At 38.1% G+C, this 26,194-nt stretch overlaps 1 protein-coding gene across 1 annotated transcript in view; it reads left to right on the top strand.

The window, feature by feature from the left end:
• The window catches only part of TAF1B (TATA-box binding protein associated factor, RNA polymerase I subunit B), a 55,961-nt gene extending 30,308 nt beyond the window's left edge, over window positions 1-25,653 (top strand). The window contains exons 9-15 of the mRNA XM_074947671.1: window positions 10,070-10,217; window positions 13,419-13,596; window positions 15,961-16,007; window positions 17,421-17,511; window positions 18,005-18,075; window positions 18,836-19,061; window positions 24,203-25,653. Coding sequence (XP_074803772.1) covers window positions 10,070-10,217; window positions 13,419-13,596; window positions 15,961-16,007; window positions 17,421-17,511; window positions 18,005-18,075; window positions 18,836-19,061; window positions 24,203-24,368 — 927 coding nt within the window. The 3' untranslated portion in view covers window positions 24,369-25,653. The remainder of the gene's footprint in view (window positions 1-10,069; window positions 10,218-13,418; window positions 13,597-15,960; window positions 16,008-17,420; window positions 17,512-18,004; window positions 18,076-18,835; window positions 19,062-24,202) is intronic.
• Window positions 25,654-26,194: the final 541 nt, after the last annotated feature.

Genomic DNA, 26,194 nt, shown 5'->3' with positions numbered 1-26,194 from the left:
GTGTGGCTCCATTCCCTTATTTACTGCGTGCCATCCAACCCCTGCACTGACTACAGAATGCTTCGGTTCCTCGTGGTCTCCTCTTTGGCATGCATCGCTATAATATCAGCATGCCTCAGTCATTAGTGAATTTATCTTTACATCTTTCCTGCGAAAAGAAAGTATTATGAACATTGTATGGTGGGCAAACTGCGACAGACAGTGACTTGCCCAAGGCTACACAATGAATCAGTGGCTGAGGCAGGATTGGAACGGAGGATGACCTCCTCCTTCCATTGGGACTTGTGCTCCTAAATCTCTTTGGCTTTTTGAAAATCTCCCCCCTTTTTTCTTATTTAATTTTTCAAATTCATTTAAAGACATAATTTAAGGGAAATCTATTGAAATTAGACAAGGACACTGTAGTGAAGCGAGACTCACAAGTGCGGCACCTCCTGCTGGTTGTCTCGAGAATTAGCTCTTTCCAGCTTTTGGCGCGCCCTCTGCAGGCTGGTGTCTCGTCTCCCGCTGGCCCTGTGTCCCTCCCGGACTCCGGTGCCCTTTACCCTGGAGTTCTGCCCCATCAGTACCCCCACACTCTGGGTCTCCCCTTCCAGGGGAACCCCCAACCCTCTAAACCCACCTTACCTCAGTGGCTACTGCCAATCATCATCTGACCCCCACTCACTGGGGCAGACTGCAGTGTAATGGCCACTCATCATTGGCAAGTGATTAGGACCCGCTGCCTCTGCCTATTCCCAGGCTACACCGCTGCAGCCCCACTATCTTTCTGGGCCTTTACCAAGGCCTGCAGCCTGGGGGTTTACTAGGCTGGGGCTCCTCAGCTCCCTTTGCCCTTCCCCAGTACTGCTCTGCTTAAGGTACCTCATTCTCAGGCAACTAGCCCTTCCCAATCCAGGGCTAGAGTGAGACTCCTGGCCCACAGCCCTCTTATAAGGGCCAGCTGTGGCCTGATTGGGGCACGGCCCCATCTGTGGCTGCTTCCCCCAGTCAGCCTAGCTATTCCCAGCTGCAGCCCTCTCCAGGGCTGCTTCTACTATGGGCTCCCCAGGGAAGCCCTCTCCCAGGGCTGTTTTAACCCCTTCAGGGCAGGAGTGGGGTGACCACCCTGCTACAGGCACTCTATTGAAATCAGACAATTTCAAATAATTAACGTTTTCAGTATCCCTTATAGGAAACTTCCAGCTCTTAAAATATTCCAGTCTCCCAAGTTTGTTGGATTGTACATTTGCATTTTTATTGTAGGCAGCTTCTTGACTGTAGACAAATCTGTTAACCAACTGTTTAAAACCAATCTGTTGGGAATTAAATTGAAATGTTTGTTCATGTCCACAAAACTTTCCCCACTCCAGTGACAACTGTACATCATTCTCTACTTCCATGTATCAGTCCCTTTGTGAGTCTTTAGACCCTATTGCACAGTTGGATCCACACAGTGCAGGCAGATTCTTGCATCCAAGGAGAGCGCCATTGAAATCAGGATCGGGGTCTTCGTTCATAAACTTGATGGAGCAGGAAACCTCTTCTTTGCTTGGCAAGTTTGCCCAAATTTAAAGTGCTAGACACACTTTTTAAGGTTTCAGAGTAGCAGCCGTGTTAGTCTGTATCTGCAAAAAGAAAAGGAGTACTTGTGGCACCATAGAGACTGACAAATTTATTTGAGCATAAGCTTTCGTGAGCTACAGCTCACTTACTCCTTTTCTTTTTACACTGTTTAAGGTAATATTACGGTAAAATTATGTTTTATTGAAGAATGCATTGTTTTTCTTTGAAGGGTAGTGTGACATGCGTATTGTGGAGGTGCCACAATTAGAATTACATCATGGTTAAAGCACATATTACATCTTTTAAAGCACCTATGGTTTACAAGAAGCAAACTTGATTGGGCAGTGGATAAGAGACTTAAAATGGTTTTTGGAAGAACAATTTTTAGAACCAAATAAATTGGTTTACACCATAAAAAATAAGCACAGAACAGAGATGGTTACTTGGTGGTAGTTTCTAAGAATGATAGCAAGTGGGCTGTGTCTTATTTTTCTAGATACTGAGATTTGGATGTATGCCACTGGATATCCACTGAGTGTCATTTCATAAAATTCTTATCTCTGTTCCCCTTCCCAAAGATGTTAGAATTGACACAGAAGCCAGTTAAGGTTCTGTTGAGTTTTTAGAGCTTAGTAAGAAATACAAATGGAAGCATATAAGTTGTGCAAATCAGCTCTGCTGCCTTCATTTTTATCATTCAAAACCATAAACACCAGTTCCCTCCTCAGTCCTGCTACTGTTTTTGGAGTACATTTTAATCCTTCTATTTGGTGGGATTTTTTGTTTCCTTTTTTTTTTTCCCCTAATGTATTGCAGATATGCAATTAACAGCTGCCAATTTCCCTTTTCTCTTCTGAAACTACTTCAGAATGATAATAAGCAAGGGTGAGGCTTTTTTAAAAGCGCTGAGGAGGAAGTTCACTTCTGACAGGGTTATTGTAATCGGGTTTATCATGGGAGCCTGCTGTTGTGTAACAGAAACTCTAGCTTGTCTCTACCTGTCTTAAAGCATTGCTTAATAAAGAAGAAAAACAAACCTAATAAAATATTTGTGAAATTCAATAAAACTTGTTTGCAAGCTTTACATTTTAATACTTGTTAGACAATTCAACACAACACTAGGAAGGCTTTTAAAACTTATTAAGCTTAAGTGTTCGTTATCACTCAGATTTGTCTTGTGAGCATGTACAAAGCAACACTCAATCATGTGTCTTTGCCAGTTTAATAATATATTAGAACTCATTCAACCAGAACTTTCTTATCCAAAATTACCCAATAACCAAAGTAGTGTTATGCATCCCCAAGAAGTATTGTGTTGAAAAGTCTTCCAGATAGAATAGAGAAATGGAATTTATTTGGCTATCTAGCAAAGCAAGCTTCTTCTGTATTCAGTATTCATCCTCTAATTCCTGTTGTTGTTGTTTTCGCTTGTGGACAAGATAGCAACCAGTCCTGCATTCTTCAAATAGATATGTGATATGATTTCACCATTAGGCAGTCATTCTCCATAGCATACCTCGGATTTGCTCACAGAAGTGCATTGATCATTCTCTGTATGTTGAACCTTTTTAAATGAAAGCTTTTCCTGAATAAAGAACATTCCTTTGATGCCCAGCACAGCCCTCTGGAGTAAGTTTTGGCTTCTGAAGCAACACTGGTAGCTTTATCTGAGAGTTTAAAAGGTGCAGTTATTATAGGAGATGGACACAGTGCCAATGTTGCTTTTCATATGGTTTGATAAGGATGATCTTGGCTGCATTTTTAATATCCTAGAGAGTTTAGGAAACCATCTCAACAACACACATGCCAGGCTCTACAAGGTGGACAAGTGTAATGCTACTATTATCCTAGTGCTTCATTCCTGTGGAATCTTGTAAAACTTATTTTAAATGTGAGATTGATCTCTGTATTTCTTTTCTTTTTTTAGTGGTGGAGTCCTCACAATTTTTTTCTCTTCTTTGGAATATTGAACAGTTATCTAAATGGAGCAGTAAGAATTTTACCCTTTATTCTTTCCTGCCATTTGTTCACCTTTAGTAGTCTCAGGCATGCCCCTCCATTATTACATCAGCAGCAACATGTGATTCATAGATATTAGGATTGGAAGAGATGTATGCAATCATCTAGTCCATCTTTTACATCACTGCTCTATATTTCTTACACATTCCTTACGGATCCAGTACTTTTTTAGTAAAGTCTTTTGCTGTGGAAAATGTAAGCACGACATATTAGAAACGAACTACAAAACAAAAGTAACTATGCAATTTTCACTGCCCAAGTTGAATGTGGTGCCAAAAAAAAAAAAAAAATCTTGGTGGAAAGTAAACTTGATTTTTAAAATCTTTCACTTCTAATAATCTAAGGTGTTAGGAATACATTATATGGTAATTGCTTTGATGACATTCCAGAACAATTTTAGAGCCATCAATACTTGGAAATATTGTAAAAGTTCTTCTGGTCAATGCATTTTGGTGAATTCGTTTTCCATATGGGTACCTGACTTCGCTACATATCTTTAAAGAGACGTTTCATCTGGTTGATCTGAACATGTGTTTTGTCAACTTTGGGGGATAATCCCAATGAGCTCATAGTCTGTCAGGTGAATAGAGTTTAGGGGAACAGGAAAAAAAATGTCGTATACAAATCAGCAAAGCTCACTGTAGATAGCATTGGCAGAAGTGGGTTTTTAAGATGTAGTTAAAATGAGGAAAGTAAGGGTCTTGTGGATGATCTCGAGGAGATAGAACCACAGTGGAGGCTGCATGGAAAAAGGTTCAGATGATTGAGAGGCTGACAAATGGGTAGAGAAGGGGGGGAGAGTGACTGATCTGAGAGCAACACAAAGCAAGTAAGGAAATTCCATTTTAATGTAGGAATTTTTAAGCTGACGTCTCTCCAAGGACATCTATATAATACAAAGTACTGAGTCACCAGCTCATTCCCATTCAGTTTCAAATATCATTTTGGTTGTAAATTTCACACGTGGCATAGTTATTGGAAGTAGTGTCAGCTCTGTTATGAAATCAGCTAGTGGCTAAATTAGCATTTCTGCATCACCCAGCATCTACGGCTCCTGACTTCACTGCATTTCAGATTATTAGACGCATGCAGGTTATTCTAGTTTACAGACTTGATTTACTAGCTCTTTTACAATAAATAGCTTACTGTGTTTTGTGTTTATATTTGCCTTTATAAAGAATATATGTTGCACCAACTTTTCAGTGTAGTTATAATTTTTTTTAAATCCCCGCGCCCCCAAAATCATAGCTTAATCGTCTCCTAAGCCTTCATGTTGGAATAATCAATATCCTAGTCATTGGTCCTTGTCAGCCTAGCACATTTTTCCAAACTGTAGTCTGGGGAGAGGTGGCTGGTCATAGGCTGCTTCAGATAGTTCCACAGGTATTGAATCTCTTCATTGCAAAGAGGCATCTGGAAACTAGGAGGCAGGATTGGCCTCTACCAGGTCCACTTGTAAAGAGGAGATGGAAAAAGGAGACCCTTTCAGCAACTACAGCTGCTGACCACTATCAGTAGGGGAATGTTCAGAGGAGCAGAGAACAAAGCAACTAGTCAATGTGCCCAGAGGAGCATGAGAAGACGAAATCCTGATATCTAGACTGCATGTCCAGGAACGAAGAGACCAAGTGGAAGCAAAGCGTGGTCAAAAGGAAAAGGAATAAGCAGTTCAAAAATGTACAGGGAGAGATGAATAAAACAGAAGAAGAGGAAATTAAATCAACAGCAAAGGAGACTGCATAGCAAATTCAAGAAGGATAGATCCTTATCATATTAAAGTTGAAGACAAGTACATGCAAAACAATTGCTACAGGGATGTTATCACAAATGAGAGGAGAAATGGTCTGTACAATCGTGTGAGAGAGAGAGAGAGAGAGAGAGAGAGAGAGAAGTGGTCCATTGGCTTTCTCTATTGAGATGTGATCCATAGTAATAAAAAGTTTGTGAACTCTCAGTCTAAAAGAAGCGGGCAGAAAATGCACCTGAAAAGTTAGCCAATAGGTTGTCAGTTTTTCACATGTTGATTAGCAACATTCTGATACTGTCATAACAAGCATGAGAGGATGCAATCTGGGCTCACCCAAAACAATTATCTGTTTCTATGCCCTGATTATTCATATTAACAAATTGGATCATCTACTTTTTGGAAACTAGTTTGTCCTCTTCTATTACAGGAAAAAAATTCTCCCAGAGAGCTCTGAATGATAAAAGAATTAGCTAATTGAAACAATCCAACATGTAGCACACTGGATACCATATTCCAGGTGCTAATATTCCTACAGAATAGTCTGCCTTGTGAGTTACATTAAACAGTGAGGGATAAAAGTATAGTAGATATTCTCATGTAGTATCAAATTCCCTTACTACCTTCTAGATTCAAAGTATCTTGTTTTATAGTATGTTGAGACAAGAGATAAAGGACCTTTCAAAGACCAAAAGAGCTGCAAAGAAATTGCTCCCCAATAGCAGTTGCATCCACATCCAGACAACTGAATCTCCCACATCAGTCTTCAAGAAACTCCAGTTTGCCAAAAGTATGAGAAGACTGTCTTCTGGTGGTCATACGTATTATAATGGTTCTTCTGTCCTTTATCTTTGGAATTATAAAATGCCATCATGAAGTTGTAGCTGAGAGTTACAAACTGTTTGGGGGACTCCCAAGGACTGGGAACAGTAAACAAAGCACAATAATTCCAGAAAGAGATGGATAGGGGAGCCCTTGTAAATATTTAGCACAAACACAGCTGAAAATATGCAATGTGAAGATAAACTTTGATATTGGGTAACAAACAAAAAAATTATTCTTTGGTAATCTGAGGCATATGATCTAACATCTCAAACCACTCCTTCCCTAAATTTAATCATGAGGTGCTGGAGGCAGGGCATTCTCAGTTGAGAGGGCATTCTCAGTTGCTTCAATTATTGGTTAATCAAAGCCTGACTTGTTCTATCAGGCTTTTTCTGGGGAGGGACACATAAGTAGATGGGTGGAAGATGATGAGTTTTGAGGCAGGGCAGTTTGACGTTTGCTATACATTTTGCGTACGGTGAACATATGCACCCAGATATGGGAACATATTTTATAAACTGAATGAAATAAAAACCCTCCTCCTTTACTGCTGTAACATGAATACATTCTTTGTGTGGTAGACTGCAGAAATAGGAGTGAAAATTTTCACATGGGAACTTTACCGCAAAAGCTAATAGCTCTTTTGACGTTAAACTGTGTAAAATGTTTGTTATTAAGATGTTTCAGTGCTTTCTGAATAATAGAGCTCTCTACAGCCATTGTCACCCCCCAACTAACTAGGTTCCTGGTAGAAAATGATCTTGTGTGTTGTTTAACTTTAACTTCTACCTGCTATTTACAGACATGAAGAAAACAGAATCTATGTGCTTTTGGTAATGCATAAGTCACTCAATCTAGCATTGTAATTATCTATCCCTTTGTAATAGGAAAAACACTTGAGTGTTACAGTAAATGTAAACAGGCTGTTGGGGTTTAAACCACAGGAGGAAGGAGACATCAAGAGAAGGCTTTGGTTGGGGAGGCCTTGTCATGAATTAGTGTGCTCCTCCAAGTGTATTATGTGTCCCAATTCTATTAAATCCATTGTGAACACATACCCAAGGGAGAGCACTCCTGTCTATTTATACTCAAAAACATCCTTAAAAAGAGGTCACACAGGAGTATTTTAGGTTGTTAGTATCCTTTTGAACTATTTGCAATGAAAAACAACACCACAAACGAAATACCATTATGTAGGGAGTAGTATTTTACATCACTTAAAAAGCTGATCTTTACCATCTTATCATAAAATTAAACCTTGAATTTGGTTTGAAAAAACTGAACAAAAGCTCTTTATAACTTTTTGTGAAGTACTGTGAATGCTTAAATAACAGTGGTGATGTTCTTTAGTGACTGAGAAATGATGCATTTAAGCTGCTATGAGTTCCTTATGTACCTCACTTTTAATCTTTAACACGGGCCTGATTGATATTTAGGCAGATCAGTATTTGTGTTTCTTATTCTCATGGGAAAGTTCCATCTCCACTATATCTAATTAAGTATATTATTTTTGCACTGTATCTATTTCACAATATTAACAACCTCCCTTGGAACACCATCTTCACTACCATGGAGGTCACCTCCCTGTACACGAACATCCCTCCAATGATGGATGGCGTAGCTGCCTGCCACTAATATTTACAATACAATGGACAACCTTCAGATATCCACCCCAAACATATTGCCAAATTCATCCATTTCATTCTCACCCATAACAATTTTACATTCAACAGAACCCATTTTGCCCAAACCATGGGAACAGTCCTGGGTATTAGAATGGCTCTCCAAAATGCCAGCCTCTTTATGGGCTACCTTGAAGAATTGCTGGACAAATGCACCATGAAGCCAATGGTGCACCTGAGATGCATCAAAGATATTTTCATCCACTGGACAGATGACTTCAGCTCCTTCCTAGATTTTCACCACAACTTTATCAACCACCACCTGTCCATTAAACTCTCTCTGAAACACTCCCACACCAGCATTAACTTCCTGGACACCATAAGCATCTTCAACAATGGAACCCTAGAGACAAATATATGCAAGAAACCCATTGATCACCATATCTACCTTTATATGGGCAGGAATGGTGTCCCTAGCCTCTGTTTGCCAGAAGCTGGGATTGGGTGAGAGGGCATGGATCACTTGATGATAACCTGTCTGTTCATTCCTTTTGGGGCACCTGCCATTGGCCACTGTCAGAGGGCAGGATACTGGTCTTGATGGACCTTTGGTCTGACCTCAAATGGCCACTCTTATGTTCTTAACTATCCCAAACACGCCAAAAAATCTGTTATCTACAGCAAGACACTCAGATCCACAGAATATGCTCTGAGAAGGAAGTCCAGGATATACACAGTAACACAATCAAAACTGCCTTCACCAAACAAGGATGCTCCATCAGGGAAGTAGATCACATCATGGAACGGGCCACCCAAATACCAGAGAGAACCTGCTTCAACACAGAAATAAAACTGTCTCCAATCGCCCACCTCCAGTTGTCACCTGTCACCCCACACTGGAACCCATATGGGGTATCATCAAGCAAGTTCAATCCATGATCGATGAAGACCCCCATCCTGAAAGAAATCTTTCCTGAACCGCCTCTTTGGCCTTCAAACACCCCCCCCCCCCCAACCTCTCCATACTCATCATTAGAAGCAAGGTCCCCACAGACCAGAACATGTCCACTCAAAGCGGCGCTGGACCCTGCCAGAACAACAGATGCAAAACTTGCAAACACATCTCCACTATTACAATGATAAACACCCCTCATGACACACCTTTCAAGACATACACCACATGTTGTGATTGGCATATCTTATCCAGTGCACTAAATCCTCCAATAGCAACTATGTGTAGTTAGACTCCTAATCGCCACACTCATGAATGAACTCACACAGCAAAATGATAAAAGACAAAAAATACCCCATCTGTGGGTGAACGCTTTTCGCAAAGTGATCATTCAGTATCTGACCTATCAGTCCTCATCCCCCAAGGAAACCTGCACAACACTTTCAAAAGATGAGCCTGGGAGCTTAAATTCATAACTTTGCTAGACAATAAAAATCATGCACTGAATAGACACACTCGATTTATGGCTTATTACAAAAATCTATAATTCACTAACAACCCTTCACATCTTCCTTTTCTTCCTGTGACTGGAGGGATGGTAATGGGCCACTTTACCTTGAATGGTCCCTTGAAATATATGTGAACTACTTATAGTAAACAATCTGTTCCACCTTGCATTTAGCTGTGACACTTGGAGTAAGTTTTCCAGACCTGAAGAAGAGCTCTGTATAAGCTCAAAAACTTGTCTCTCTCACCAACAAAAATTGGTCCAATAAAAGATGATATCTCACCCACCTTGTTTCTCTTGAGAAATAAGGTCACATTCTGCTGCCCTTTATGTTCTTTATTCCTCAGGTAATTCTGTTGAGCTCATTGTGACCAAGTAAGAGTCTGATCATAAGTAATGTTTTTATATAGAATTAATGTTACAGTGGAAGCTTGGAAATCTTTCTTCATGTGGTTAATAGATTCGAAAGGAGACAGTTGCAAGATTATTTCTATGAATTAGTATGGAAATTTGAAAGGGATTTTTGTATGAAGTTATGTTACAGAGCTACAGATTGTTGTTTATCTGTCTAGCTTTGAGAGTTCATGCTACATTTGCAGTGCTTTAGGGTATTTTTTTTATTTATTTTTTTGGGAACCTTGCCGCTCACAAACACATGTCATGAACAAGGTTCCAGCTCCAAAGAGTATCCTGCATAATACATACCAGTGCTTGTAGAGGTGCTAAAGGAAGGGCATGAACGTTTCTGTATAACAATAATGTAGAATTTGAATTAAAAACAGATAGCTAAAGATGCTGGGGTAAAATCTAAAAACAAAACAGAAGAAACTTTTTAAACCTATTTTGTCTTTCAGTCTTGGCCTGTGTATGAAGATGTGCATAACAAGATGTCTGAACTTGCAGCTTTTTTAGATTTGCCTCGTTTTCCAGCTATAACTGATAGCTGCTTTCTTCATCCAAACATCTTGTGCATTAAATATCTGATGGAAGCCAACTTACCTGGTAAATACGCCTCTAAAATTTACCGTCTAATTAAACCTTGGCCTTTTGTATTCTCTAAAACTGCTAAGGCTCTCTAGCAAAGGAACTGATGAACTAGTCACATACTAGCCTTATCATACTGATATGACAGTGCTTCCCCTCTTCCTTCTAAGTTTCTTAACATTTAGTTATGAAACTCCAAAGATAATTATTACAGAAATAATTTAATAAGTTGGCAGAACATTTAAAATAATTACTATGGGCTTGATCCTGCAAGGTTCTGAGCACCCTGACCCAGCAAAGTGCTTAACAATATGCTTACTTTAAGCATGTAAATAGTCCTGCCAATCATCCTTAGGACTGTTCATATTCTTAAAGTTAAGCATGTGTTTAAGTCCTTTGCTGGATTGGAGGAGAGCACTTTGCAGGATCAAGCCCTATGTGTGGTACTCATTTTTAATTTCATGAGAGCTGATGTTCATTGTATATATGAATTTTTATAAGGTTGTTCTTGAGTGCCACTGTAGTTAGGGGACGCTTCATGATTTCCACTTTAAACTCTGTTTTTTAGGGAGTTCATATTGCAATTGCTTCTGTTGCTTTATCTCAATGTAAACATGTTTTGACATACATTTGAATCGCTAGTATTCATTTTTAAAAGTGACTTTTGAGACTTATTTTCTGTGCAACTGTAACTAATTTCAGTAAGTTTTCAATTGAAGTTATATTAAAATATATAAAATCTGGTCACAGAAATTAAAAGAAATAATCCCGTTTTTCTCTGTACAACTATCTGAAGTTCAGTTGGAGATTTCTCAGTATTTACAAACTGAAATGAAAAGTACCTTGTGATTCTAGTTCTCTGGGGTCACAGTGTCAGGGACTGTAAATCAGTTTCTGACTTGCTTGATTTCTGAGTTAACATCAGAATTAGTGCTGTGTAAACATTCCATGCTTTTTGTTTAAATAGTAAACATTCAAGATTATCTAACAAATGACTATAGAAACTAGTATATATGCTATATATATTGGGCTTCCATGCTGCAGGTATCACAAGTGGCCCAGTTAGTCAAGATGGCTGTTTTCACTGAATAGTTGAGAAATGGTAATTTATTTTTCATACGTATCAGATATTTTATGAGTATACAACAATTCTTCTCACGGTGTGAGCTTGCAATTCTTATTTAAGGTCACATTTGAATGTGTAAAAAGAAGAAAGCTCACATTTAGAGCTAGAATTCCAGACTGGATATTCCATCTTTTAATCATTCTGTGCCTGTGTAGCATTACATTATATGTAACATCACATTATTTTGAAATCTTGAAATATCAGCTACGTCATTTGAAGATGGTCTGTAGGTCTGCAGTTTTCAGACTTACTACAAAGAAATTCAAAGCTGTCAGACCTTTTAAAATTACTACAAAAGAATAGTTACAAAGGAGCAACAAATGGAATCCACAATAAAACTTAACATAAAAAGAATTAGTGACTATCTGAAAAAGGAATAACAGGATGGGAGAGGGATTTGGACAAAGAAATTGATCTGGATGACTGTGTGTCTGTATGGGAAAGGGGATATGCATCTTCAATTTGTGTAGCTCGTAAAGAAAATTTTTATAAATTACTGTGTAGGTGGCCTTTGACTCCAATTAAGATCCATCCTGTTTTTGCTCCTAGGGAAGTGCTCTGTTGGAGGGTTTGCAGGGAAAGGGGAAAATACTTGCACATGTGATTGTGTCCAGGAATTAGACTGTTTTGCGAGAAAATTATTGAAGAAATGAATCCTATGACAGAATACCAACTTCTTAAAGATCTCCTGACCTGCTTACTTATTGCTCTGGGAAATCTACATTTTAAACAAAATGACAAAATATATTTTTATTGTTAGCAGCTAGACTTTGGTTGCACATTACTGGAAAGTGGTGACCCTTCCTCCTTTGGAATTGTGGTATAGTAAAATATGGACTGTCCTTGTAATGGAAAAGCTTTTGTACCAAGAGAATCACCAAAAAGAGGATAGGTATTTAAAAATTTGTTTACCCATTTCTAGCCTTCTCAGAGAAGGGAGGGCTTTCCAACCTGGAATCCAGAAGCTTTATCCAGGTTCTTTGAATATTAATCTGATCCTGAATAAGTAATGTATGCTGTAGTACATTAATGTTTTATTGTAACTTTGCCTTAATAAAAAACTTGAGGGGGGGGGGAAGCTGGGTGGGAATATATTATGTGATTTAGGCTACAGTGAATTGATAATATCCCCTTGGGACAGTGTTGAATTATGAGAAGTCATTTTTTTCTTTTATTATTCACTATTTAAACATATTGAAACTTTCTTGTGTAAGTGATGCTATTGTTGGTAACATTTTTATTTTCAGGGATTTTAGTGGTTTGATGCATAGTCTCTGTGTGTTTAGTGTTGTGTATGAGGGTGACAACTGGAAAATTAAGATCAGGTCTTGTACTAATTTAACTCCTTACAAGCAATAGCTGCTGTGGAAATAGAAAGTATAGCTGAACTAATGTTGTACTCAGTCAGAATATAGCAAGATATTGCTAATCTTTTTGGAATCTGATGATGTAATCAGTTCCTGAGTTTCTTGCTAAACTGGAAAGGTAAGAAATGTGGGGATTTTGCACCAGTGAAAATAAGTATACAGTAATATTGGACTGTTCAGATGCAGTACAACTGGTGTTGGAATAATATTGATGTCTTTGAATTTCTTTCCTTTTGTGGTGTAAACAGAGAGTAGTTAAGATTAGCATTATAAACTTTAAACTGTGTCACTTCAGGCCTTGTTTCTGCAATCACTTACACACACGTTTAATTTTATTACTGGGAGTAGTTCTATTTAAATCTACAGGACTACTTGAAGTAAAGTTAGACCCTGATTCTGCAAACGAGTTAAAGGTTGTACAACATGTATTTAAGATCTGCCATACTTAGGGTATGACCAGGGTGGCCTAGCAACATCATTATTCCATCCAAAGGATCCAATGAGTATTTTATTCAAAGTGTAATTTTTCTTCCCTATTTCATAGTATATATTTTAAATCATACTGGCCTACCTCATAGGAGTGTTCTGAGGGTTAATTTAGTTAATATTGGTAAAAAGTTGTATTTTAAAAAAATCTGTGTATTTATAAGGTGTTAGAAACTGACATATTTAACATGTCTGTACAGCTCATTTAACAATATTTTACTTTACTTTTTTCTTAATTAGATGAATTGCACAATTGGACTTGCAGAGTGGTAAAAAAGATCAATGCTGGAGAAACAGACTTTCTGACACTTGATCCTGTGAATAAATCAGCAAGGAAAGTAAAATATGATGTTCTTGCTGCAGCCATCATTATAGTGGTGCTCAAATTACTATTTTTATTAGATGATCAGTATGAATGGTAAGTATGCTTTATGAGCAAACTTTCACATCAGATTTCAGAGTAACAGCCGTGTTAGTCTGTATTCGTAAAAAGAAAAAAGAAAAGGAGTACTTGTGGCACCTTAGAGACTAACCAGTTTATTTGAGCATGAGCTTTCGTGAGCTACAGCTCACTTCATCGGATGCATAGCATATCATGGAAACTGCAGAAGACATTATATACACACACAGACCATGAAACAAAACTTCCTCCCACCCCACTCTCCTGCTGGTAACAGCTTATCTAAAGTGATCATCAAGTAGGGCCATTTCCAGCACAAATCCAGGTTTTCTCACCCTCCCTCCCCCCCCCCCCCCACACACAAACTCACTCTCCTGCTGGTAATAGCTCATCCCTCTTTGAAACCTCTCTTTACAATGCGCATGATAATCAAGGTGGGTCATTTCCAGCACTAATCCAGGTTTTCTCACCCACCCCCCCACACACACCCCCCTCCAAAAACCACACACACAAACTCACTCTCCTGCTGGCAATAGCTCATCTTACAATGTGCACAGCAATAATCCAAGTTTAACCAGAACGTCTTGGGGGGGGTTTGTAGGAAAAAAACAAGGGGAGATAGGCTACCTTGCATAATGACTTAGCCACTCCCAGTCTCTATTCAAGCCCAAATTAATAGTATCCAATTTGCAAATGAATTCCAATTCAGCAGTTTCTCGCTGGAGTCTGGATTTGAAGTTTTTTTGCTTTAAGATAGCGACCCTCATGTCTGTGATTGCGTGACCAGAGAGATTGAAGTGTTCTCCGACTGGTTTATGAATGTTATAATTCTTAACATTTGATTTGTGTCCATTTATTCTTTTACGTAGAGACTGTCCAGTTTGACCAATGTACATGGCAGAGGGGCATTGCTGGCACATGATGGCATATATCACATTGGTGGATGTGCAGGTGAACAAGCCTCTGATAGTGTGGCTGATGTTGTTGGGCCCTGTGATGGTGTCCCCTGAATAGATATGTGGGCACAGTTGGCAATGGGCTTTGTTGCAAGGATAGGTTCCTGGGTTAGTGGTTCTGTTGTGTGGTATGTGGTTGTTGGTGAGTATTCGCTTCAGGTTGGGGGGCTGTCTGTAGGCAAGGACTGGCCTTTCTCCCAAGATTTGTGAGAGTGTTGGGTCATCCTTCAGGATAGGTTGTAGATCCTTAATAATGCGTTGGAGGGGTTTTAGTTGGGGGCTGAAGGTGACAGCTAGTGGCGTTCTGTTATTTTCTTTGTTAGGCCTGTCCTGTAGTAGGTGACTTCTGGGAACTCTTCTGGCTCTATCAATCTGTTTCTTCACTTCCGCAGGTGGGTATTGTAGTTGTAAGAATGCTTGATAGAGATCTTGTAGGTGTTTGTCTCTGTCTGAGGGGTTGGAGCAAATGCGGTTGTATCGCAGAGCTTGGCTGTAGACGATGGATCGTGTGGTGTGGTCAGGGTGAAAGCTGGAGGCATGTAGGTAGGAATAGCAGTCAGTAGGTTTCCGGTATAGGGTGGTGTTGATGTGACCATCGTTTATTAGCACTGTAGTGTCCAGGAAGTGGATCTCTTGTGTGGACTGGACCAGGCTGAGGTTGATGGTGGGATGGAAATTGTTGAAATCGTGGAATTCCTCAAGGGCTTCTTTTCCATGGGTCCAGATGATGAAGATGTCATCAATATAGCGCAAGTAGAGTAGGGGCATTAGGGGACGAGAGCTGAGGAAGCGTTGTTCTAAATCAGCCATAAAAATGTTGGCATACTGTGGGGCCATGCGGGTACCCATAGCAGTGCCGCTGATAAGCTGTTACCAGCAGGAGAGTGGGGTGGGAGGAAGTTTTGTTTCATGGTCTCTGTGTGTATATAATGTCTTCTGCAGTTTCCACGGTATGCTATGCATCTGATGAAGTGAGCTGTAGCTCACGAAAGCTCATGCTCAAATAAACTGGTTAGTCTCTAAGGTGCCACAAGTACTCCTTTTCTTTTTTCTTTTCACATCAGAAGGGCCCAAATTTTCTAATATTGCACTAAAACTTTTTTTAAACTGCTAACTCAGGCCCAAAGAATGGAAAGCAGATTCAATAATTGGCAATGTCAGTTTCTTGCTATAACTCATGATTATTATTTAACGCTATTGTGCCTTTAGCTAACTAATAATTTTAGTTTAAAAGTAAGCAGTAGTTCACATCTCAGATGACTGCATTGATAACCAGATCTGATTGTTTTAAAGATAGGATTAAGGCTAAAATGGGTGGAATTTTTGGTGTCAGCGGTTTTGTTTTAAATAATTTTTTTTGAAAGTTTCAGAAGTGGAAAGTATGATTCCAAAAAACAATCCATCTGATAAATATATATTTTTTCAGGTTACTTGCAAACTTGGCTGGAAAAAGAAATCAAAAGAACAAAGAAGGTACTTAATATGTCAGTGGAAAGAATCTAATATAATTTTTAAAATTAAATTTTCTAATTAAACTAGGTAGGGCATGGACTTATTGACCCTAAGAATGTTTGGTTTTTCTTTTTTTGGCTTTCATCAGTTTTTTATGGTGCATCAATTACTTCTTTGGGGTAAATTTAAAAATCTAGAAGCCCATTTGCAGAGTTTTTGGATCTACATTAGTATGTACATTTTCAGTATTAACTGTTAACTAAATTTTAAACGTTAATTTGTGATGTTGGGCTAGACTAGATAGAAATTTAAAACGTTTCCACTTAAGACAAAACATAAACTTTTTTCTGAAAAATATTTAAAGTTTTAATAGCTTCTGTTATTTCTGCTCTTGCATTCTTTGAATACAACTCAAAAGTTTTGGCTATATCATGTATATTTTGTTCTTCATGGAATATACACATCAATGCTTTTTGGAGTAAACAATACCTTGTATGTTCAAAAATTAGTTATTTAAGCATGTTTTATTTGAAATATACTCCACACCTTGGTTCTGTTTGGAATTCTTATAATTCTTGTACAATACTTGTTTACTAACATCATACTTACGCCTCTTGTCATGGGACAGCAGGTGCTAGGTATGTTGTTTAAATGCATATGTGGTACAGTTCAGGCATAAATTGAGAGGTACTTATTCTCAAATCACAGAACAGGGGGTTTTGTGCTATATGTTTCATTACTCTAGTTAATCATAAATATGGAATGATGATATGACATTGGAATTTTGGAGGGGCTGGAGGAATATGGTTGACATTTTGTTTGCAGGATGCCTAGAGGGGAAGGCTATTTTTCTTTGTTTTGGGAGCTGATTTAAACTTTTCAGAATCCCATGAATACTTTAAAAAAGAATTAAAAAGAATACTTTAAAAGTAGCTAAAATTTTTGACCGGTCAACCTTCATCATTCCTTTGAACAGTTCACATTCTATATGTATGGAGGCCAATTCATGTTGCAAAGGTGAAAGGTTTATTCTCTAGAGAGGGAGGGCTAAATCTAAATCAAATCACCTCTTTGAGGATGAGTCTTGGAGCTTAGGGGGAAAAAATGCCTTATTAACTCCTGCTATTCTTAGCAGCAAGGTAAGGGCCAAAGAGTGAAAACCAAAGAAGTGTAAAGTGTTTATATGAGCTGAGCTAAAGAAACACAGTTCACTCCCACTTATTTGGCTCCTCCACATCCCTGATGGTATCCTATAGGTTTCTTCACTGCCTGCTGTTTTGTATAATTTATTTTTAAGGCATCTAGAGTCTAGGATATGCAATACACCCATTTAAAAAGAAAGCTAAAGGTCTAACTGCTGCTACCTTTCTAACATTCTGTATTTTATTTTGCTCTATCACTTTTCCTAAAACTAAATTTTGGATTTTACTTCAGGCTGCCTGTGGTTTGATTTCAAAAAGTGGTACAAGATTATAAAGAAGTCTGTGGACATGGAACAGAAGAAATTAGATGAAGAAAGAGCCCGGTATGCTATTGTTCAGTACCTCACTTTTTTTGAGGTTGAACATCTTGGGTGAAATCGTGGTCTCACTGACTTCAGTGGGGCCAGGATTTCACCCTTATTTCTGTCGCATGAGCTTGGAGGAGTAAAGCAAATTAATAAATCCTTGTGCTCTTTCTCCCATCACACTTAGAACTTTGGCCTGACATATTAATTAAATGGAAACTCTCTGTGACCAGTGACTGAATTATTAAAGCTATCAAAATAGATTACAATAAATGGTGAAAAATTGATGAAGAGCACTTCTTCCATGCCCCACTCCACCAGTTTGAAGAGAGACGTCTCCTATGCATGGTGGTGAATAATGGTGCTGGGCACTTACCAATTTGAGGTTATTCCTAAAATACTGGATACTTGTAATAACAATCCTGAGAAATGACTGCCTTTTCTTGTTTGTTTAGATATGGTTGTGCTGGTTTTTATTTTTTTCACCAGGTTGTATTTCTTTCACTGATAGGTGTCTGTGGAAATGTGAAAAACCACTATTCTACTCAGCCAAGGAAAAATCTGTGGTTCTTAAGAAAAGACGTGAGTATAATTTTCTTTAGCCAACAATGTGAGCAATACAATACGAATATTTTCTTGTCTTTTTCCCTGTTCAAGTTTTTGTTTATCAAAGGGATTTAGAATGAGAATACCAGAATACATTGTTTATATTACAAGAGACTTGAAATGGATTTTTGCATAATTGAACTTTTGCCCTTTTTATGCTATTTTATTATGTATAAAGGCAGCCTGTATTTTTTAAGCTTTCCCAATACCTTTACAGTAAAAATCCAGTAAAAAGAAAGTCTTTTCGGTCTTCACTTGTTTTGTTGGAGTACCTCTTGGGAGTCTGAGCATGTGTATTGTGGGCTCTGATAGCATAACTGGAGGGGTAATGGTGTTTGAATTCTTAAAACATCCTTTCTTCAAAATGTTTATCAGAAAATGGAGTTAAATGCGTTTTTTAAAAAGATCTCTAAACAATCTGATTTAAAATTACTTCTCCTCTCAGGTCCTCTGTAACTTTGTCTCTTTACTTACATGGGGTCATAACTTTAATAATAGTTCCAGTCACAATAGAGGTTTTTAAAATAGACTGACTTGAATTTCAAATGTAAAAAGGAGAAGAAGAAAAATAAACATTTCACACTTTTTCTATATATCATGCAGAGGCAGAAAAAAGCACAAATTCAAATTAACTTTTTAAAACAGGATTTTAATGTTCTGTGTAGAAAGGTAAACTCTGTTTGTGGGAAAATGTAATGATACACTGTGGCTTAGGTTTTTGTTTCTCTTTGTACAGAAATGGTAGTGAACTTACAAAGACAGTTTGGCGCACTGTCTGGTTCAAGGCAAGTTGCTGAAAAGCAAAGCCCTTCAAGTTTCCAGTTAAATTGGGCTGAAGAAAACACAGATGGGAATTGTTTTCATGGGCATATCCTAGAGGGAGTTTTGCAAGAAAAAGGCAATTCACTTATAATCATGAACACGAAGTATTGGCTGTGTACAGTTAAATTATGTAATGAGAAGTGAGTATCTGATTCTTGTTGGAAATGTGTTGAATATTCATGAAAAAGTTTCTCAAAATTAAATTTTTGTAAGGTATTTTATATTTATTAAACAAGATATTTACTGTGAGAGCTATGGACTGAGACTCTGCATTGGCTAGTGACTTACCTATGCTAAGCTGTTATATAATCTCAAAAAAATTAATTGTGATTTAAAAAATTAATCGCGATTAATTGCACTGTTAAACAATAGAATACCAATTTAAATGTATTAAATATTTTTGGATGTTTTTCTCCATTTTCAAATATATTGATTTCTATTACAACACAAAATGCAAAGTGTACACTGCTCACATTATATTATTATTTTTATTACAAATATTTGCACTGTAAAAATTATAAACAAAAGAAATCGTATTTTTCAATTCTCCTCATACAAGTGCTGTAGTGCAATCTTTTTATCATGAAAGTTCAACTTACAAATGTAGATTTTTTTTTTTGTTTTGTTACATAACTGCTCTCAAAAAGAAAACAATGTAAAGCTTTAGAGCCTACAAGTCCACTCAGTCCTTACTTCTTGTTCAGCCAATTGCTTAGACAAACAAGTTTGTTTACATTTACAGGAGATGCTGCTGCCTGCTTCTTATTTACAATGTCACCTGAAAACGAGAACAGGCATTCACATGGCACTTTTGTAGCCGGCGTTGCAAGGTATTTATCTGCCAGATATGCTAAACATTCGTATGCCCCTTCATGCTTTGGCCACCATTCCAGAGGATATGCTTCCATGCTGATGATGCTTGTTAAAAAAGAATGTGTTAATTAAATTTGTGACTGAACTCATTGGGGGAGAACTGTATGTCTTCGGCTCTGTTTTACCCGCATTTTGCCATATATTTCATGTTATAGCAGTCCCGGATGATGACCCAGCACGTTTGTTTTAAGAACACTTTCACAGCAGATTTGACAAAACTCAAAGAAGAGACCAGTGTGAGATTTCTAAAAACAGCTACAGCTCTCGACCCAAGGTTTAAGAATCAGAAGTGCCTTCCAAAATCTGAGAGGGATGAGGTGTGGAGCATGCTTTCAGAAGTCTTAAAAGAACAACACTCAGATGCAGAAACTACAGAATCCCAACCACCAAAAAAGAAAATCAGCCTTCTGCTGGTGGCATCTGACTCAGATGATGAAAATGAATATGCGTTGATCTGCTCTGCTTTGGATAGTTATCGAGCAGAACCCATCGTCAGCATGGACACGTGTCCTTTGGAATGGTGGTTGAAGTTGAAGGGACATATGAATCTTTAGCGCAGGGGTCGGCAACCTTTCAGAAGTGGTGTGTCGAGTTTTCATTTATTCACTCTAATTTAAGGTTTCGCATGCCAGTAATACATTTTAATGTTTTCAGAAGGTCTCTTACTATAAGTCTATAATATATAATTAAACTATTGTTGTATGTAAAGTAAATAAGGTTTTTAAAATGTTTAAGAAGCTTCATTTAAAATTAAATTGAAATGCAGAGCCCCCCCGGACCAGTGGCCAGGACCTGAGCAGTGTGAGTGCCACTGAAAATCAGCTCACATGCTGCCTTTCGCACGCATGCCATAGGTTGCCTACCCCTGCTTTAGCGCATCTGGCACCGAAATATCTTGCTATGCTGGCTACAACAGTGCCATGCAAACGCCTGTTTTCACTTTCAGGTGACGTAAACGTGAAGCGGGCAGCATTATCTCCTGCAAATTGTAACCACGTTGGTTTGTCTGAGCGATTGGCTGAAGCAGGACTGAGTGGACTTGTAGGCTCTAAAGTTTTACAGTGTTTTATTTTTCAGTGCAATTATTTTTTGTACGTAATTCTAGATTTGTCAGTTCAACTTTCATGATAAAGATATTGCACTACAGTACTTTAATGAGGTGAATTGAAAAATATTATTTTTGTTTTTTACAGTGCAAATATTTGTAATAAAAATAAATATAAAGTGAGCACTCTACACTTTGTATTCTGTATTATAATTGAAATCAATATCTTTGAAAATGTAGAAAATATCCAAAAATATTTAAATAAATGGTATTCCATTACTGTTTAACAACGTGAATAATCGTGATTAATTTTTTTAATCGCTTGACAGCCCTAATACATATATATATTGGTCGTGGGTTGGAAAAGTCATACTGTTGTATGCAATAGATGGTGTTAAACTAATGTGATTTTTTTTTATGGGATTACAGTTTGATAAAGATAATAGTGTTGATGTAATATACTTAAACTTCTGTAAGGCATTTGACTTAGTACCACAAAATATTTTGATTAAAAAACTAGAACGATATAAAATTAACATGACACACATAAAGTGGATTAAAAGATGGCCAACTTTCATCTGAGTGCAGAAGACTACTCAGGATAATGTAAGAGTTCAATAGCATTTATCTCTTGTGGGGCAGGAAGAAGAATTTACATCTCAAATGGTGTTTTTATCTAGCCTCCAAAATCCTGATTTTTTTTTTTTTTTTTATTTTTAATAAACAAGGTGGCCTGGCCTAAGGCCAGTTTACTTTTCTGCCACTGGGTCATGCCATGAAAAGCAAACCCAGCTCCTGTTCAGCCAATGGATTAGGTGGGGGTGAGGAAAGGATACTGAGAGATTGAAGATCATCTTGGATTCACACTGCAATAATGGGTTTCTGCTGTCTTTTGTGGGAAGAAATATTGGGATATCTGAATTCAATCTCATTGCATTTCATGCCAATATATTGTATACCCAAGCCTTAAGATTTTATTTACTATAAAATATCACATTTAAGAAAACAAACACTACAATATCAGCTATATTATTTTAAGTTTAATTTATTTAATATTCTGTTTTTGAAAATGACTGAGTCTAAAGTGTGTGCACACTTTGTTGCCTTTTCAGTGTACTTGCTTATTATTCATCTACCTTTTTTCCTTTTCACTTTGCCTTTTATGCATTCACCAAGACAGAAGTGGGTTGGAATAATGTAAACATAGTATCATATTACAAGAGCTTTTGTTCTTTAGGTTCATTCTTTTGTATGAACAAGAAACTTTTTAACAGAGGGTGGGGGAACAATCCTCTTTATTCATATGCATAAATCTGATACACATTGGATAAGTGTTTTTTTTTAATGTATGTTTGCATGAACAATCTCTCTCCGTGCAAATTTTGTATTTAAGCATGTATTTACATATGGAGTACATTAGAACATAATGTGAAATGCAAATAGTCATAGCCATCAGAAATCAAGAATTGAGTTTAAATTCTTATCCTTTAGATTTCCCATTGTATCATCTATAGTGCAAGTAGTTAATGTAGTTACAAATATGGCCATTTCTTTAATTTTTTGAAAATGTGAAAAGAGCATTCATTCCCTCAGCTATGAGACTTTGTGCATTAGAGATGCCATAGAGCTAAAAACAAACCCCAGAAATGTTTCTTTAAAAATCAGTTTTTCTGGAACCACTGAAATGCTTTATGCATATGGCTATTTCATGGCCTCACTACAGAGCACAGTTAAGGTTGCTTTAAATTTCCATATGTTAAAATGTTTGGACTTTTTAAGCTTACCTAACTGTGAGTTTCTTGTGTTTCTAACATTTAGTTTTTAAGCTAATTAAACATCCCTTTAATGAATTTTACTCTAATTTTGTTTATATGTACACTTCATTTTAATGTAATTTTTGTCTGGGAATTTAAAAAGCACAAGGTCCTGAAGTCTTAGATCCTTTTAGCTATTCTTGGAGTAGATAGTAAGGAAAAAATGCCTTTGAGGAAGAAAATGCAAATTCTATGTATTTGATGTCTGTATGAAAACCCTCACTCCCATTAAAATCAAATAGGTGCCCTGCAATGCCACTTTAACCTGTTTGTATCAGATCATTAGTTTTGGTTGACAAAATATATTTTGAGAGAGCAGAACACTTTGAAAAGAAGTGTTACCTCATGGGCCATTCCACATAAAAAATGCCTGAGTATCTTTCTTTCAGCTTCATTGATGTGCATAAACATGATGTTTTGATCTCTTACAAGTTCCTAAATGCAGATTTGGATTTTTTTTTTAATCGTCACTGTCAACCTTTTCTAGTCCTTTGTACGTTGCTCCCTTACAAATATTTTTACAATAAAATTGTGCACCACTATAAAATTAATTGTAATAAAGTACCAAGCCCCCAGAATTCAAATGCCATGTAATATTGATTTTAAAATCTTGCTATTTCAAACACATGAGGCTAATACTGCCTAAAAACAAAAAGAAGCGCTAAAAATGTCAGATTTGTTTTAAGTAACCATACATATAGTAATAAGCTATTATAAAATATTGATTCCAGGAAGAAGTGTTTAAGGAAAATTTTATTTAAAGGTAAACTGCAATGTACAATAAAGGTCCAATCAGTGTGGACAGAGATTGCTTAACTTTTTTTTTAGGCTGAAACACACAGTTCTCCACTCCAGCAACATTTGACAGCAGAAAGCTTGGCCCCGTACCCTCTATTGTAACCACCCCAGCTATGGCCAATGGAATAAGTGCACTAACTGAATGTTTCTGCTAAAAATGAATAGTAGCGAAATAGTTAATAATGCTGACATTTAAGTTGTCATCAGTAGGCTCAGAATTACATCAGTTATGATGAATAAGAGCAAGTCACACCCATTGGAGCTATTGTTCCAGGCTGTCTGCAGACTCTGGAAAACATGACTCCACCTGATACATTCTGTTCACATTTAAAACATTTTGCTCCTCATAAGCGGGGGATAGGAGAGGAATAATTTTCTTAAGTAACATCTTAGATTTGACAGCCAAATTGTCTCAATCTGCAGTGGTGGAATCATCGAAAATACAGGGTTTTAGTGAAGACCAATGTGTACCTGGTTTTGGGAAACATGTACAGCACACCATTCTTACCTGTCTCTAGAATAGCGACCTAGCCTAATCTGTATGTGGCCCCAGTCTTGCAAATAAATATTCCATTGAGACTCTGAGTGGGTCCATAGATTGGAGCCATAGATCAATAATGGTACTTATGATATAATAAAAAATACTCAAATTAGAGGAAAACTTGAGTATGTCTGAATGTCAACAAGATAAATTTGTGATTTAGAACATACTTATCCTTTTTTTGTGTGTGTGTTTGGTTTTTTTTTGTAGGATATGTGGGCAACTGACACACTATAAAGAATCAGACTTTCCACAGAGCTACCAGTTTGTGTTAAACCTGTTCTCCTTCCTCCTAAGGGTACCAGCCTCTCTCATCCATGAAGAGGTATGTTTAATAGAACACAAACTGTTTAAAACAAAACTCCACAGAAAGTAACACAAAACAAAACATTCATGTCCAAGAAAATGGAAAGTCCTAAAGATCACAGATGGTAAATGAAAAAGTTAAGAACTATGGCCCCAGTCCTGCAATAGCATCCATGCATACAGACCTAACACCTGCACGAAGCTCCACTGTTCTCAGCGTGATGCTGTATGGGTGGATCTGCCACTGCCTGTCTCACTGCCAATTCGTGATTTCAATGCATCTACATTACAAAGAACAATGGGAAACCCCATGAGGGAAAAGTTACTGAAGCAACTGCTTACCAAAGTTTACATCCACTTGTATTAAAGGCAATGGGAAATTTATTAAAGTAGTAGTTTTTTGGCATACATACATACATGTGTGTATCTTGATTGCAAAGTGCAGCAAATCATCTAGATTATATTAATTGTTCATTTTACTGAAGGGTTTGCATTTCAAAATAATCTGTATCTTGTTGGGGTTTTTTAACTTGTATGAGAGCAAATGTTACCTATTTCTAAAAAGAACTATTTGTTTACATTTGAAATAAATAAAAAAATTGCTAAAAAACAACTGTGGGAAAAGAGGTTTTTAACAGAGGGTTTTATTGGGGTGATCTGACATTTGGGTTGCAACTCACTATTTTGAAACATCAGATTGATTGGAAGGAGCCTTGCAGTATTCTCTCTTGGCCTCTTTACATTTCTTCTCTTCCTAGTCTCCTCCTCACCCTTTGCTATGCCCAAGCTTCTTTCTTAGCCATTATTTTATATCCTCCTCCCACTCCAGCCTCATGGTTTCTTCTGTGTTTCCCCTTTAACACCTGGAACTCCTCCCTCCCCCTTTCCTGGTACACCACGTGCTGGGTTTCTCTCGATCTTTCTTCTGCAAGGCTTACTGACAGTGATCATGATAATTAAATTATTCCACTTGTCACCTGAAGATGTGTTGAGCCTCATCCATCTAATAGCTGTCCAAGTCCTAGCTTTATTCTTCATGGACTGAGTAAGTTGCTCAACTAAATCAGCCAGAACAGACAAGGTGGAGAGAAAGCTGGATGCCAACACCATCATAGCTAGGGCCCTACCAAATTCGCTGTCCATTTTGGTCAACGTCACAATCATAGGATTTTTAAAATCTTAAATTTCATGGTGTTGTAAGGGTCCTGACGCAAACAGGAGTTGTGGGAGGATCGCAAGGTTATTGTAGGGAAGGCGTTGCAGTACTGCTGCCCTTACTTCTGCGCTGCTGCTGGCAGTGGTGCTGCTTTCAGAGCTGGGCAGCTGGAGAGTGGCAGCTGCTGGCTGGGAGCCCAGCTCTGAAGGCAGAGCCGCCGCCAGCAGCAGCGCAGAAGTAAGGATGGTATGGTATGGTATTGTCAGCCTTCTGTGCTGCTGCCTGCAAGCTGGGCCCTCAGTCAGCAGCCACCACTCTCTAGCTGCCCAGCTCTGAAGGCAGCAGCGCAGAAGTAAGGATGGCATGGTATGGTATTGCCACCCTTACTTCTGCGCTGCTGCTGGCAGGGTGCCGCCTTCAGAGCCGGGGGCATGGCCACCCGCTGCTGCTCTCTGGCCACCCAGCTCTGAAGGCAGAGCAGAAATAAGGGTGGTAATTAGGGATGTAAATAATGTGTAAAAACAATAATCGTGTAACTGATTAAAATTCTATCTGTTACACGGTTAAACATTTAAACAGGGTGCAGGAGGTGCTGCAGCACCCACACGTTTTAGGCCGGCCCCACACCCAGGGCTCTGTGCAGGGCGGCAGCAGATCCCCAGGCACGCCAGGATGCCGGGCGAGCAGCCAGGACCCTGAGGGTGTGCGGGGCCGGCAGACAGGACCCCAGGCAGAGTTTA

The sequence above is a fragment of the Natator depressus genome, chromosome 3, assembly GCF_965152275.1.
Source record: "Natator depressus isolate rNatDep1 chromosome 3, rNatDep2.hap1, whole genome shotgun sequence".
NCBI classification, from domain to species: domain Eukaryota; kingdom Metazoa; phylum Chordata; order Testudines; family Cheloniidae; genus Natator; species Natator depressus.
This window is presented reverse-complemented; position numbering and strand designations above follow the sequence as displayed.